This window comes from Saccopteryx leptura, chromosome 6 (assembly GCF_036850995.1).
Source record: "Saccopteryx leptura isolate mSacLep1 chromosome 6, mSacLep1_pri_phased_curated, whole genome shotgun sequence".
NCBI lineage: Eukaryota > Metazoa > Chordata > Mammalia > Chiroptera > Emballonuridae > Saccopteryx > Saccopteryx leptura.
Genome location: NC_089508.1, coordinates 36,587,068 through 36,603,812, shown reverse-complemented (window position 1 = coordinate 36,603,812; position 16,745 = coordinate 36,587,068). Strand labels below are relative to the sequence as shown.

The following is a 16,745-nucleotide window of genomic DNA, read 5'->3' as shown; positions in this document are numbered from 1 at the left end:
CTGGTACATGTGACCTTACAAGCATGAGGCAGGGTCCTAGTCTCAGAGGCACTGGGATATTATAGGACAAGGCCCTATACAAGAGGACAAAATAGAAATCCACTTTTCAGATGAAGCATACATTGAGAACCGGACTAGTTGCAAGGCTAACTCAAAACCCCTACGGAACCCTTGCTTTGGGGTAGAATTTGTTAAGTCTTTTCAGCTATGGTCAGGATTAGTCTTAAAAGTTGGACAGATCAGAACTGGAGGGGGGGGGGGGGCACGTGGCCCCAGCCTTGGGGAGTGGAGCCCTGCAAGGCTGACATGCCACCGAGTAACAGCATGAATGCTTCATTCAAGAACCATTCAGCTCAAGCAGAAGGCATCAGTCAGACTGAGTTTGGTACCACCTCTCTTTCACAGGCCACGATTAAGATGGAGGAATATCATGACCTTTTGAAGAGCACTGAGGCCTGGATAGAAAACACCAGCTGTTTGCTGGCTAACCCTGCCGATTATGACTCTTCAAAGACCCTGAGTCACCACGCTAGCACCCTTCAGGTAAGTGTTCTTTCAGTGTCTCCCGGGTGTCATGGAATCTACATAATGATCAGTGGCTTAGCTAACCATCATGGTGCTTCCCTTCCTTCCTCACTTCTCCCCCCACCCCCGTCTTTTTTCCTGAAAAACCACCTTATCTTCAACCATGACAAATGGCAGAAGGACATTTGGAAGAGTGACAGGCTCTCACAGGGATTTGAGAGAACAGGATCTTGTTCTTTGTGTCCTGATAACGATTACATGACACTTTGGGTAATTTACTGTGTTCTCCATGGGCCTAGGTTTCTTCCATCTGTGAAGTAAGAATGTTGCACTGAATGGCGATGGTTCTTGTTGGCAGAATTCTAAGATGGCTCCCGATCCTCTTGTTCCCTGATGTACACAAACCTTTCGAATCCCTTCCCCTGGACTGTGGGTAGGAATGGGAGTATGTAATGAGGTAGTCACTCCATCAGTTAGATTACATTACTGTATTGCTAAGGTAATGGGATAATCACTCCCTTGACTACATGAAATCGGGTTTTATGGTTATAAGACTCCCTTATAGCAGATACAGAGAGATTCTTCTGCTGGCTTGAAGAGCTGAGCTGCCCTATTATGAGAGGGCTATGGGGCCAGGATCCCAGGGCGCCCTCTAGAAGCTGAGAGTGGCCCCTGGTCAATAGTCAGGAGGAAAACTGGGATTGCGATCCTAAACTGAGTTCTGCCAACAGCTTGAATGAACTTGGAAGAGAAACCCATGCTGCAAGTGGCACCTTGCTTGCAGCCTTGTAGCCTCCTAAGCAGAACAGCCACCTAATCTGTTCCTGGACTCTTGAGCCATGGAACATGCAAGATAATACATTTGTCTTATTTTAAACTGCTAAGTTTGTGGTAGTTAGTTACACAGCATTAAAAAACAAATCCATGGTTCCTTCCAACTCTAGCATTCCATAATTCCAAACTTCCTGTCCTCCCCAGTACTTCACAGCTGCCCGATGTCTCCATGCTAGCTTACAGAGAAAACACAAAGGAAAGTATTTTCCTGTTCGGGGCCATGACTTCAAGAGATCTTCCAGGTGCCAAGTGTTGGCTCAAGTTTTATTTGAAGGCATATTTTACTTCTATTGTACTATTTAGCCACAAGCAAGGATCTCTTAGGGAAAGGTTTATTCTATAACAATTTTTAGAGTAATCAGACCTCAAAGTTGGCCCAGCTCCTTTTCATATATCTTTAGAATAGCACAATGTGTTCCTAAGTGAACAACTGACTTCATAACTCCCCGATGTTGAGATGCTTGGCATATTTTCCCCTGTGATTGGTTATGAAACGGTGCCATTCTCACCCCTTTTTTTCTTTTCTTCTCCTTGCCTATGATTTCTGCCCCCACCTCTTGGGTTGACTTTCCACATCCCCCTTTTATTTTAAATTACCTGTATTTTTCACCTTTTTAAGGAGTTTTCAAAGATAAAAGAGAGATGATGTCTTTTTCCTCAAATGCTTATCATGATTTTTAAAAAACACCATACAAGAGGGAACTTGGGCAAACCCAGTTGGACTTTGCTACTTCCCCTGACACAGATGTGAGGTGTGACAGTATCTCTCATCCACTGGCCTTCATGAGCTAGAGCTGAGTGGAACTCTAGTGTATGAGCTAGGAGTGGGAACGAGGGGCGATGCAGGCTGGTTTCCCACAGAATGTATCCTAACGTACGTCTCAAATAACTATGCATATGTGAATACCCCATTTTATCCCTATTTTGAAAATACATAGTTGTCTTACTTTTGATACCCTTTTGCATTTTTCTAGCATTATCAGTAATCATTTTTAAAATGACTTCTTTTTTTTTTTTACAAAGACAGAGAGAGAGTCAGAGAGAGGGATAGACAGGGACAGACAGACAGGAATGGAGAGATGAGAAGCATCAATCATCAGTTTTTCGTTGCGACACCTTAGTTGTTCATTGATTGCTTTCTCATTTGTGCCTTGACCACGGGCCTTCAGCGCACCAAGTAATCCCTTGCTCGAGCCAGTGACCTTGGGTCCAAGCTGGTGAGCTTTTGCTCAAACCAGATGAGACCATGCTTAAGCTGGCAACTTCGGGGTCTCGAACCTGGGTCCTCGGCATCCCACTTCGACGCTCTATCCACTGCGCCACCACCTGTTCAGGCTAAAATGACTCTTAAAGGAATCAAAATGCTCAGCTCAGCTTTAAGTCTGTTTTAATTGAGCTAGAACCTTCTATCTGGGTTGCATTTGTTAAATAGGTTTTTGTAACCTGAAGATGCTGCTGTAACCAAAGACTGCTGTTGTAATTAAGAATCATGGAGGCCTTAGCCGGTTGGCTCAGCAGTAGAGTGTCGGCCCGGCGTGCAGGAGTCCCGGGTTTGATTCCCGGCCAGGGCACACAGGAGAGGCACCCATTTGCTTCTCCACCCCTCCCCCTCTCCTTCCTCTCTGTCTCTCTCTTCCCCTCCCGCAGCAAGGCTCCACTGGAGCAAAGATGGCCCGGGCGCTGGGGATGGCTCTGTGGCCTCTGCCTCAGGCGCTAAAATGGCTCTGGACACAACAGAGTGGATGCCCCAGAGGGGCAAAGCATCGCCCCCTGGTGGGCATGCCGGGTGGATCCCGGTCGGGCGCATGCGGGAGTCTGTCTGACTGCCTCCCCATTTCCAGCTTCGGAAAAATGAAAAAAAAAAAAAAAAAAGAATCATGGAAACAAATTTCATTGTAGAATGGGAAAACAACTTAATTTTTAACCCTTTGAGTAGAATGAATGTTCATGTATATCCTCGTGCCTCCTGACCATCCAGAATACAATCAATTTATTTTAAAATGTGTGAGGCAACATTAAAAAAAGGCAAATGTATGTTCTTTTTGTTTCCATAAATTGGTTATTTAACAAACATGATTTTTAAGTTAATAAAACTGTAATTGGAACTAATTTCATTTTTTGAAAGAAAAACTCACTCCTGGGGGTCAGCAAGCATGAAAAGAACTCACTACTCAAAGGGTTAAATCAACTTAATTGAGGTATAATTCCTATGCAGTAAAATATACCTATGTTAAATGTGCAGCTAAATGAAATCTTTTAGGTGAGTTTTGATCAAGGCATACAGTTTCATAACCACCACCACCACCACCATCACCGATATAAAGAACACTTTCATCAGTCACCCCAAGGAGTTTCCTCGTGGTCCTTGGCAGTCTGTCCCCTCTCACCCATCTTTAGACCTATTGAACTACTTACTCAATTCTTTCTATTACTAGAGTTTTGCCTTTCTACAATATCCTATAAATAAAATCACACAGTATGTAGTCTTTGGTACCTGACTTCTTTTATTTAGCATAATGTTTTTGAGATTTATTTAGGTCAGGGGTCTCAAACTCAACTCAGCATGTGGGCCGCAGAGCAAGATCACAGCTGTTCGGCGGGCCGCACTAGGTCTACAAAAGGCAACTGTTACACAACAGTTTTCTCATTGCAGTTGAAAACAAAAAAAAATCAGTACAACAAGCACAGTCGTACATGCAGTTTACTCAGTGTCACAAAACGACCAGAAACTGTAGTTCGCATCACAACTGCTGTTAACTAAGCTAATATCTAGCTAGGATGCTAGAGAAATGAAAAATACAAGTAGGCCCCTAGACTTACTTAATTTTATCCAAAATATTTTGAACTTCGTGGATTAGTCTGCGGGCCGCACAAAATTGTTTGGCGGGCCGCATGCGGCCCGCGGGCCGCGAGTTTGAGACCCCTGATTTAGGTTGTTAGATTTATAGGTAGTTTATTCTTTTGATTGTTGAATAATAATCCATTAATGGAAATAGTCAAGTTAATGGACATTTGGGTTGTTTCAAGTTTTGGTCTATGTATTCGATATCTATTGTTGTGTAACACATTACTCCAGATATTAGCAGCTTAAAACAGCAAACATTTATTATCTCACAGTTAACATGGGTCAGGAATCCAGGCATGACTTAGCTGAGTGCCTCTGGCTCAAGGTCTCTCGTGAGAATGTGGTCAAGGCGTCGTCCGAGGCCGTGGTCTGATCTGAAGGCTCACTTTGGGGGGCGGGGCAGCACCCATCCAGGCTCATTCACGTGTCTGTTGGCAGGCCTCCGACCTGCTTCCAGATGCAGACATGTGGGTCCCTCCCCAGGGCAGCCTGAGGGCATGGCAGCTGGCTCCCTCTCCATAAACAATCGTAAAGAGAGTCAGATAGAGCTCCTAAGACAGAAACATCCTTTTAATAATCTCATCTTGGAGGTGGCACCTATTTTATTAGAAGTAAATCAGTGAGCCTAGCCTAATTCTAGGGAGCTCATGGCAAGGGTGTGAATACCAGAAGGGAGAGCGTTGGGGGCAACTGGAAGCTTCCTGTTACAGGCCGTTATGAGGAAAGCTGTTATAAACATTTATATTTAAATCTTTGTGTGGATGTATGCTTTCATGTTATATCATTTAATAAATATCAAGGAATGCAAATTGCTAACTTTTATGTTAAATATTTAACTAGATAAGAAACTGCCAGATTGTTTTCCAAACGGTCTGTGTCATTTTTCATTCCCACTGGCAATGTGAGTTCTAATTTCTCCATATTCTGGCTTGCACTTGATTTTACCATGTCTGCCTTTTAAATGTTAGCCATTCCAGTGACAGAGTGGTATCTCAGCATGGTTTAAATGGCATTTCTCTACTGGCTAATGATTTTTGTATTTGAAAGTTTCTTCATGTGTTTAGATGACATCTGTACACTTTTTTTTTGAAGGAGAGAGGGAAAGGGGTAGGGAGAGGGGAATGGAAAAAGAGAGAGAAGCATCAACTTGTTGCTCCACTTAGTTGCATATTTCACTGATTGCTTCTCTTACGTGCCCTGACCAGGGCTCAAACTGGTGCCCTCAGAATCGAGCCAGTGACCTTGGGTCTCCGGATGACACCACCCCCAGCCAGGGCTTATTGCCCATTTTTAATTGTGGGTTGTTGTTGTTGTTGTTGTTGTTTTTGTCAATTTATTATTGAGTTGTAAGACTTATAAAATATTCTAAAAACCAGTCCTTTATCAGATAAGCAATTTACAAATATTTTCTCCCAGTCTGTGGCTTTTCATTCCATTCTCTCCATGTTGTCTTTCAGAGAACACGCTATTAATTTGATGTCCAATTTATCAATATTTTTCTTTCATGGATTATTCTTTTCTGTTGTATTTAAGAAATCTTTAACTCAAGGTCACAGGATTTCTTCCTGTGATCTAGCAATTTTATCATTTTAACTCTTACTTTAGGTCCATTTCAAGCTAATTTTTGTACATGGTATAAAGCAAGAATTGAGGTTTATTTTTTCCTAGGGGGATATCCAGTTATTCTAGCATCATTTGCTGAAAAGACTCACCATTGAATTACTTTGGTGCCTGTTGAAAATCAGTTGAACTCCGACATGTGGCTTTACTTCTAGGCTCTCCTGTCATATTGATCTGTGTGCCTTTCACCCGTGTGAGTCTTCATTACTATAGCTTCATAGTAAGTCTTAAAATCAGGTAGCATAAATTCTGCAACTTAATAGCTCTTTTCCCATTTGTTTTGGCTAATCTGGGTCTTTTGTATTTTTATATAAATCTTAGAATCAGCTTGTTAATATCTATGAAGGTCTGTTGGAATTTTGAGTCTGATTTCTTTTATTCTGTACATCAATTTGGTGAGAATTGACATCTTAACTATATTGACTGTTCCAATCCAGGAACATAAAATATCTTATTTATTTTTGTCTCTTCAAAATTTCTCTCAGCAGTATTTTTTGGCCTTTGGTGTACTACAGATCTTGCATATAAATTTTTATATTTATCCCTAAGTATTTTATGTTTTTTTAGGCTATTGTAAATAGCATTTTTGGTAAAAGGCATTGATTTTAAGTTTGGGGTGGTTTTTTTTAAGTTTTCTTTTAAGATTGTGAATAGGCCAATATTAAATACTGAGTAATCTGGCCTGACCAGGCTGTTGCACAGTAGATAGGGCATTGGACTGAGATGCAGAGGACTCAGGTTCGAAACCCCAGGGTCACCAGCTTGAGCGCAGGGTCGCTGGCTTGAGCATGGTATCATAGACATGACCCCATGGTCGCTGGCTTGAGCCCAAAGATCGCTGGATTGGAGCCCAAGGTCTCTGGCTTGAGCAAGGGGTCACTCGCTCTGCTGCAGGCCCCCACCCCACCCCATCCAGGTTCATATGAGAAAGCAATCAGTGAACAACTAAGGTGCCGCAATGAAGACTTGTTGCTTCTCATCTCTCTCCCTTCCTGTCTGTCTGTCCCTATCTGTCCCTCTCTCTGTCCCTCTCTCTGACTCTATCACACACACACAAAAAAGTAGTGTTCAGTGTTTTATTATGAAACGGAAAATGACCAGGAGTCTGATATGTTGAGACAAATGTAAATTTTCTCTGATTTAAATTTTAATCAACTTTCAGTGTCTTAATGTTTCTCCCCGCCCCTTTGTTTTTCACTCTATAGATGGCTTTGGAAGATTCCGAACAGAAACATAATCTTTTACATTCCATTTTCCCGGATCTTGAAGACTTGTCAGTAATTTTTGAAACGGATGATATTGCACAGTCCATACAAGAGTTAAGCCATCGAGTAGCAGCTTTACAACAAAGCATCATGGAGAGCCTTCCACAGATTCAGCGAATGGCTGATGTAAGTGGGCACTGTCAAGATGTAATTTCTTTCTTTTTGTTTATATTTCAGCTAGTAAATTAGAGTTAGACACTAATCAGCTACTGATTATATGAAGACACATTGATCTGGAACTTTTTTTTAATTTATGTTCTTTTTTTTTTTTTTTGTATTTTTCTGATGCTGGAAACGGGGAGAGACAGTCAGACAGACTCCTGCATGCGCCCGACCGGGATCCACCCGGCACGCCCACCAGGGGTGACGCTCTGCCCACCAGGGGGCGATGCTCTGCCCCTCAGGGGCGTCGCTCTGCCGTGACCAGAGCCACTCTAGCGCCTGGGGCAGAGGCCAAGGAGCCATCCCCAGTGCCCGGGCCATCTTTGCTCCAATGGAGCCTTGGCTGCGGGAGGGGAAGAGAGAGACAGAGAGGAAGGAGGGGGGGGGTGGAGAAGCAAATGGACACTTCTCCTATGTGCCCTGGCCAGGAATCGAACCCGGGTCCCCCACACGCCAGGCCGACGCTCTACCGCTGAGCCAACCAGCCAGGGCCAATTTATGTTCTTATTTCTTGAATTATTTGTTACTTGACTTTGCAACCTATGGTGCAAAAAATCACATCCCCATTCTCAGTCCAAGAGTGGTTTATTTAAAGCAGTGGTAGTCAACCTGGTCCCTACCGCCCACTAGTGGGCGTTCCAGCTTTCATGGTGGGCGGTGGCGGAGCAACCAAAGGATAAATAAATAAATTTAACTATAGTAAGTTGTTTTATAAAGATTTATTCTGCCAAACTTAGCAAAAATCCAACATAAAGTACTTGGTGAGTAATTATTATTATATCCTTTAACTTGCTGTAACTCTGCTTTATAAATTTTATAAAGTAAAGTTACTTCCCTACTTTATAAATCACCGTTACTGTGGAACCGGTGGGCGGTTAGAAAATTTTACTACTAACAGAGATACAAAAATGGGCGGTAGGTATAAAAAGGTTGACTACCCCTAATTTAAAGGGAAGACTCCTGATCAAACGAGTTCAGTGTTTTCTCTTTATTGGAGAGGAGATGTTGTTGACTTAAAAGCACAGATTAGCAAAGAGGGTGTTTTTTGTTTGTTTGTTTGGGGTTTTTGGGGTTTTTTTTTTTGTATTTTTCTGAAGTTGGAAACGGGGAGGCAGTCAGACAGACTCCCGCATGCGACCAACCGGGATCCACCCAGCATGCCTACCAGGGGGCAATGCTCTGCCCATCTGGGGCGTTGCTCTGTTGCAACCAGAGCCATTCTAGCGCCTGAGGCAGAGGCCATGGAGCCATCCTCAGCGCCTGGGCCAACTTTGCTCCAGTGGAGCCTTGGCTGTGGGAGGGGAAGAGAGAGACAGAGAGGAATGAGAGGGGGAGGGGTGGAGAAGCAGACGGGCGCTTCTCCTGTGTGCCCTGGCCGGGAATCGAACTCGGTACTCCTGCACGCCAGGCCGACGCTCTACCACTGAGCCAACCGGCCAGGGCACAAAAAGGGTCTTAAACAGATAACCTCGCAAGTCTTCATCGATAGCAAATATTTATTGAGGGGGCTGCTGTAGGCCAGCCCCCGGATTTTTAAATAATTTTATTTATTTTAGCTTGAAACACATATGGTATTTATTTAAGGATGGAGTACCATAGCAAAGGCAGGCACAGTTGGTCTTAATCATTCACCTTCTGTTTCTCAGTCACATTCCTTACACCACACTATTATAAGTTCATGGAATAATAATCGTTAAACATTCTTGGTTAGTGAAGCTTATTCTAAAGTTTTTAAATGCTTCGGCAATTTTTGATGGAAATTATACTAAAGGAATTGTATATTTTTATATACCTTTTTCAATGTAAGGTGCAGAAAATAACTTCAATATAATTTAACTTTTTCTCATAATTTGGATATATCATTATCAAGTTGCTGTATTTACTGCTTCACTTGAGTGTAGTTACATTTGTCCTGTATTGAGTGGCTCGATTTGAAACCTCTATTTATCTATTTATCTGTAGTTTTTTCTGCCCCCTTCCTTTTTAGCTGTACCTTTTTATTGCCACAGCGTGTCTGCCTTGAGACCTAAAGTAAAGGTCTGAAGGCTGTCTGACAGTGTAAGTGGACTTCAACATGTGGCTTTCATAGCACAAACCACAGCAGGATCACCTTAAGCTTCTTGGCGGGGTTCTAGAAGTTGACACTGATAGGGGAATAAGCACAGCACAAATGATCTGTTGTTTAGGTTCATCTGAGTAAGTTATAAAGTAATTCAGCCACTCTTTGAATGGCAATAAGCTCACCAGGGGATTGGCAGGAAAATCCTGTCAATTTTCCGGCTCCTTGTGTGTTCCGTTTCCAGGGGTAACTTTATCATTTTACTTAAAGTGGTGGGAATTTTAAAAATGTTAGACCCACTTGTAGTCAAGTGTTTGAACACATTCCAAAGATAAATCTAAAGAGTTTGGAGATCATTGAGCATTTACTTAAAAGTTAATTCAGATGTATACTACAGACAGTCCTCAACTTACAATGATTTGACTTAAGGTGGTTTTTTTTTTTTCCAGTTTACCTTGGTGTGAAAGTGATACGCATTCTGTAGAAACTATACTTTAAGTTTTGATTTTTTATCTTTTCCTGGGTAATAGTGTGCAGTCAGATGCTCTCTCGTGATGCTGGCTGGACAGTGGCAGCGACCACCCCTCCTGGTCAGTTACACTGTCACGAGGGTAAACAGTCAATGCCCTACAGTGTATTCTTGCTGTTAGATGATTTTGCCCAACTGTAGGCGCATGTAGGTGTTCTGTGCATATGAAAGGCTCAGCTATGATGGTTAGTAGGTTAGGTTTATTAAGTGCATTTTTGACAACGATATTTTCAATTTACAATGGGTTTATCAGGACATAACCTCGTCATAAGTCAAGAAGCACCTGTACTTTTGTTCTCACAATATAAGTAATTGAAAACTGGCTTTATGAGGATCTTGAACTCAACAATGTGTAAGCGATGCTTTGAGCGTGGTATGCTATTAATTGAATAACATTTTTTAATTGAAAACAATCAACATTGTCTAAGTAGCACTTGTTTAGTTTTTAAGAAGTATAAGTAACCAACCTATTTTGATTAAATATCAGAATTGAATGAATTGGCAATAAGTTGTGTTTTATAGATTATTAACATACAGCATATGCTGCATAAGTGTTTTTGTTTCTGAAACTCTAGGATGTGGTTGTTATTGAAACTGAAGTGAAATCAATGGAGAAAAGAGTTTCAAAAATCAAAGCTATCCTATTATCAAAAGAAATAATTGATTTTTCACCCAAAGAACATCTTAAGCATGGGCAGGTAAGCATAGATTATTATTTCAAGTACTATTTTATAATACATACTACATTTATTTTTAGATAATGTAATAATATGATGTAATAAAAAGTATTTAGTCTTGCTAGAGTAATGCCACAATAGAGTTGAAAGAGATATCAGTGACTAAAAATTCATGTTTGAAATCATACAGTATCATTTACATATATAAAGGTAATTTTCCTATAGGTTATTTTTTCATTTAATTTCTTCTAAAAATGATCATCAAAGTTTGGAAGCTTTACCTTCGTGCCAAATCTAGTTAATAGTCCAAAAGCTTGAGGCTCTAAGTCAGGAGACTCGTCCCAGCCCCACCGTGCTGCTTACTGGCTCTGTGACTTGGAGCTATTCGTTAACATTTCCTGGATTGTCTTTCATATCTGCACACTGGTATTGCAGTGATTATGTTGGACAACTGTAATATATCTAGAGCCCTCGAACTAAACAGTACACAGATGTTGGTTCCACCTAGTGGTTAGGAGCATGTGCTTTGGCGTCAGGCAGCCTGGGTTCTAATTCCAGCCCTGCTCTTTACAGTTAGACCTTACCTTGGTCTTCTAACTTCTGTGAAATGGAAGTTCTGATACCTACCTCCCTGGATTAAATTAAATGACCTATATGAAGTAATTAGTAAAGTGAATAATCTCTTCTCATCACTTGATTATGTAAATCCAGGTTTCTATGGATCAGATGACATTAAAGCAAAGTAATTATACCTTTGGGACTTAAAAAATTTGGCAGGATAGATCTGTTCAATTCAATAAGCATTTTTTGACAACCTACCCTGGGGGAAGGCCCTGTGATAAGTGAGGGTACTACAGAAGTAAGCTGCGGTACCTGCCATCACACAGCTCACTGCCTGGTGACGATACATAAAGCAAAGTAACAGTTATCCCGGGGGGGGGGGGGGAGCAAGGGGGAAAAGGAAGGAAAGAGTTGTCCACGCGCGTAATTTAGTGCTGGGAGGTTACTCTTGCCCCAGGCATTCTTGTCTGAGAACTGGAACTACCGGATCACAAGTGAGCCAAGGAAATGTTTTTAAAAATCAAAACTATAGAGACTAAATTATGCACTATTATATAAATACTTTTGAAACATTAGTCTTAGCAGTGTCCATTTTGTTTTCATTTACGAACCATGCTTATCTGATATCATTAAGGTCATACTTGAAAATATACATCCTATGAAGAAAAACATTGCTGAAATAATGTCGTACCAAGTGGAACTGAGGTTACCCCAGACCGGAATGAAACCTCTGCCTGTGTTTCAGCGGACAAATCAGCTTTTACAAGATATAAAACTGTTGGAAAATGTGACTCAGGAACAAAATGAGTTATTAAAGGTGAGTAGTTTATGATGACAGCCAACTTATTGGGTGAAAAATGTATTACCCAATATATTTTCAGCAAAGCTAGTTTTGTTTTCGGTTTTTGTGGTTGAGTAGATCAAATTCCCCTGACAGTGAGATTCTGCCCGTGTTGGTTCCTTCCGGTCTCTTCCAGTGCTGTTACCCAGAAAGTGGCATTTCGTAGAAGAGTGTATTGTCTTGCTCAAATGCAGCTAGGGTTATTTTTCTCAATTCTTGCCCTCATTCTGGTTGAAGACATTAAAGCATAGTTATTGTCTATTTATAATTTCATTACCCAGTTATTGAAGACTTCCATGGGTAAAATGCCATGGGAAGAGATTTGAACTTGACCAATGCATTTGTAATCTCATGAGGCCAACAGGCTCATACACTAATCATTCCCATAACCTTTTCTTTTTTTTTCTTTTTCTTTTTTTTTTGCATCTCAGTCACTTTCCGATTAATCGTCTCATTTTATTCTCAGACATTTGATACAGGGAGAATAGGCACTCTGTCATCTTATTTTTGCCTCTAAGGAGACTAGTGTCAGAAAGTGGATGACTTGCTCAAAGAACACTGAGTTAATCTGTGTGGAGATTTATTTGTGTCCAAATAGGACAAGAATTTGAGTCTCTAGATTCCGGTCTCCTCCTCCTTCCTGATGTCCTCTTTCAGTCTCTCTCCAGAGCGTCCTTTCTCCCCCCTTACGTTTTGTTTGATCTCCAGTCTCAAGTCAGGCATCATCATTAGATAGACATTGCATTTCACTTTGGTTTGTATTCCTAGGTCAACAGCCACCGCTCTCCCAAGAACAGAATGTTGCTAAGAGCCTTAAATTCTACAGACTTGTTTCAACCCTCTTGGGTAGAAACACCTTCTGCCTGCATTTCCTGATTAGATGAGTCAGGAGAGGAGAAAAAGTTCATTTTCCTTTTTTCCTGACTACCACCCTGACCGTAGGAAGAAAACTGCTATTTCTCTTCAATTTCATTCACATTTTAGGTGGCCACACTGTTCTCCTAAGATTTGAGGACACTGTAATCTTTGGTTTGAGTCTTAACTCATATAATCTCTCTGGCCTGGCTTCTGCTCTGCTGACGTTATTTCCTGACACCCACAGGGAGCAAAAAGATCTGGCACTCAGTGTCCTATTTTTTAATAATATAAAGAGAAGAAAAGAGAAAAAGATATAAAATTTGTATCTATTATTTTTCATCTTTTTTGTGCTTCTTGGTCTCCTGGTCAGGAAAAGAAAATAACAGTCCTAACTGTGCTCAGAATTGGCTTCTTCACAAGATGAAGGGGGGAGGGATAGAAGATACAATTATATTTTGTGCCAAGTTATGTATCAAACTGTGCTGCCAAAATTTTCCATCTTATTGTGTTGGTGGAAATCAGGCATCATCTATAATTCAAAGCTAAGTAAGCCAAAAGTAATGAAAAACATGAGAATATGGCACATTTATTTTAATTCCTACTTTAGATATTGGAATTGCCCTCATTATGGAAAACGAGACAAATTACTTTAGGGGCAAGTAATGGGACATTGCTCTATAGAGGGCTATGGAACAGGTGTGTGCAGCGAACGTAGTTATTTATTTCCAGCCTGCAACTCAAAGTATGGTTAAACATTAAAGAAAATAAAGGGAAGACTTCTGTGTTGGCCAGAAACTTGGTGGTTTAATAGATATTTTGCTTCAGTGGGAAGCATACCAAGGAAGTATCTTATCTACACTCGCTTTTGAAGTTCATTTCTTTATTTCATCATAACTTTGATCATATCATTTCATCCATAAATAGCTTCAAGCTCTGCTGCTCCCTTAACTCTAGATTCCAGTATTGTTCTGGTTAGTCTTACTTTTTCTCCAAACTCAGACTGCTCTTAGACCCTCAACCCTTTACTCATAAAATGTATATTACTGATCCCAGTGGATACCAGGTGAGGATGTGGCTGGAATTGTGAAACCTATCGTGTCTCAAATTATATGCCCTATGCACTCCAGTTCAGTAATGTCACCTTTCTATGCGGAAAGACCAACATGGAAAATGTATTTAAATGGCATAATAATAACATAGCAATAATTTTATAAAATTTAGCAACTTTATATTAACCTGACATAAAATACTTCCCAGAATAAGCCCACTAGATAGGAAATACTTAAGACCAAGAATGTGTCTACTTAGACCAGGGGTCTCCAAACTTTTTGCACAGGGGGCCAGTTCACTGTCCCTCAGACCATTGGAGGGCTACCAAATACAGTGGTCCTCTCACTGACCACCAATGAAAGAGGTGCCCCTTCCAGAAGAGCAGTGGGGGTTGGATAAATGGCTCAGGGGGCCGCATTGCGGCCCGCGGGCCGTAGTTTGGGGACGCCTGACTTAGACCTTTACTCCAAGCACTGCACAAGGTGCCCAGGCATCTCATAGAGCAAGAAGGTCAGGTGCCAACTTTGCAAATGTTCCCCTCTATATTTAGGTTATCATTTTGTTACTGAGATCAGTATGGGTGCTTATTTGCTGTCATTGACTGGAACTTGTGATGGGGCTGGACACTGGAAGTAGCCCATTGATCTATTCCTTAGATATAACGATGATTCTTCTCTTTGGGGGTTATTTTATAGATGGTCATAAAGCAGACTAACGAGTGCGATGAGGAAATAGAAAATTTGAAACAGATCTTAAATAATTATTCAGCTGAGCTCTCCCCTGAAGATATGCCACCAGACCTAGCTGCCAGGATGCCACAAGTACAGGTACGTGTCTCTCCCTCATTCTGCAGTCCAGCAGTTCGTTCAGCGATCACTTACTAAGCCGTTGGTGCCTTGAAGCCTTTGTGATGGTGCAGTCTGTTTCCTGCTTTTCCAATGGGAGGTGTTGTAGATGTGTACAGTATTTACTTTGCATGCCTAGTTCATAAAACAGGTGGAAATAATTATCATAATGAACAGCCCTTTAAAGGTCCTTATCCTCAGCTGGGTGCATATTGGTCTGAATTTGCTCTGGTACCGAAGAAGCTCATGTAACACAGGATACCAGGACAGCTGGCTTTCTGACTCGCTTTCTGGGGCAGGAGTCATGCAGTGTGGGCTGGCCTTCAGAGGTAAAGACCCTGCACGCTGCTATAGTGGAGAGTTTCAGATACTAAGCAGTGTTTCCTCGTGCCATAATTAACAGTGTCTGGGGGCCCAGTTGCAATGGTTTGCAGGTTAACCCTCTGCTGCTTGGGGTTTTTTGTTTTTGTTTTTTTTACTCTTTGTTTTGAATTAGAAATTGTTTTGAATTAGAATTTTTATAAAGAAAAGGCCTGATGTATGGCGATGATTGTAGAGAGTTTCTTTTTTCCTGCCATCAAGTTCATGCGGGCAGGCAGCTGCTGTGGTGTTGAAAGCCAGGTGATGCCACTTGCCAGCCGTGAGACCCAGGGCGAGGTACTTAACCTCCAGGGGGAATTACAGAGGGTGCCAAGGCGACACAGGTGCTAAGCAATGGACTCAATAAGGCAGGCTCAATAATAAAAACTCAACATTGTAAAAATGTCAGGTTTCCCTTTACATTCAAAAATTTGATGAACCCCCCCCAAAGAGCTTTAATTTATATGAGTTGTATCTACTGATATAGTAGAAAGAAATTAAAACTCTGAAATGTAGAAATATGTGTTTGTTTTAAAATAAGAATAATTCCATTACACATTAATAAAAGTAACATAGTTTTATAAAAGAAATGATATTTTCCAAAAAGAAAATGCAGTGAGAAGAGTGGCGCTGTTTTACATTTTCGCAAATCTCTAACATCTGGCTTGCCACATGCCAGCTAGACTTTCATCTGCGTCTGCATTCGGTCTGCTGAGCCATGTAGTTTTGTTTAAAGTCTATAAAACAGACTCTCAAGACATGTATATAAAAAGGGGGAACATTTCAACAGCCCTTCTGAAGAATTGTGCATATTCTTTGAAACTACACTAAACTCCAGCAGGTAGAAGTTACAAGTTCAGAATCTGAAACCATGTCAATGAACTTTTCACGTCTGACTTTAAAACTTACTGGTCTGGTCTGTCTTATACAGGGGTGGGGCCAAAGTAGGTTTGCGGTTGTGAAACACAGAGTTTATTCTTGTATTACCACTTTATTATTATTAATTAATTGTATTTTCCATTGCAAACAACTGTAAACCTACTTTGGCCCCACCGTGTACTTTGAATGGGTCTCTTTACCATGCGTGACTTGATGACATCATGCTCGGTCATGTGGAAAATACTGTTTCACTAGTTATGCAGCCTCTCCAAACAATGACACAGTTCAGTCATTGATATTAAAAGTTTACATTTATTAACATCTATCCCTTTTTAAAAATCTTTTTGTATTTACCTATATAAGTATAATTGACCAGCTGGGTTTTTTTTTAAGTAAAAATATTGTTCTTTAAAAAAAAAAAATTGGCAGTTCAGCTCGAAACTCAAATAATCACAGAAGTGCTTTTCCTCAGTTCTCTTGCTTGCTATGTGGCAGAAGTGCTTTAAGTATGCTTTCCACTTCGTCCATAGACTATTAAAAATACATATTCTTTATCAAGGATATTCTTAAGTGAAACTGGCCTTTTTTTAAATATAGTTAAGTATATGACAGTGAAGAATCTAGTAACTACTAAAAGAGTTGTTGTTTCTACCAGAAGTTTTATGCACATTTGCTTTTGCAATGAAAAAACACAGAGTAAAAAATGTCAACACAATGAAAAAGCCGAATAACATTTTATTGTTACTGTAATAATGATCTTGACCACATGGAGGGTAGGTGCCCAGGAGTCTTGGGTACCACATTGAGCAAGGCTGCTCAGTGCCGTGTGGTGCTG

The 16,745-nt window shown here is 40.9% G+C and overlaps 1 protein-coding gene across 4 annotated transcripts in view; it reads left to right on the top strand.

Moving 5' to 3' along the window:
• Nucleotides 1–16,745, top strand: part of SYNE2 (spectrin repeat containing nuclear envelope protein 2) — a 350,331-nt gene that overhangs the window by 228,585 nt on the left and 105,001 nt on the right. For all 4 annotated transcript variants that reach the window (XM_066342067.1, XM_066342066.1, XM_066342065.1 and 1 more), the window contains exons 57-61: nt 406–543; nt 7,030–7,215; nt 10,415–10,537; nt 11,712–11,894; nt 14,522–14,653. In XM_066342067.1, coding sequence (XP_066198164.1) covers nt 406–543; nt 7,030–7,215; nt 10,415–10,537; nt 11,712–11,894; nt 14,522–14,653 — 762 coding nt within the window. The remainder of the gene's footprint in view (nt 1–405; nt 544–7,029; nt 7,216–10,414; nt 10,538–11,711; nt 11,895–14,521; nt 14,654–16,745) is intronic.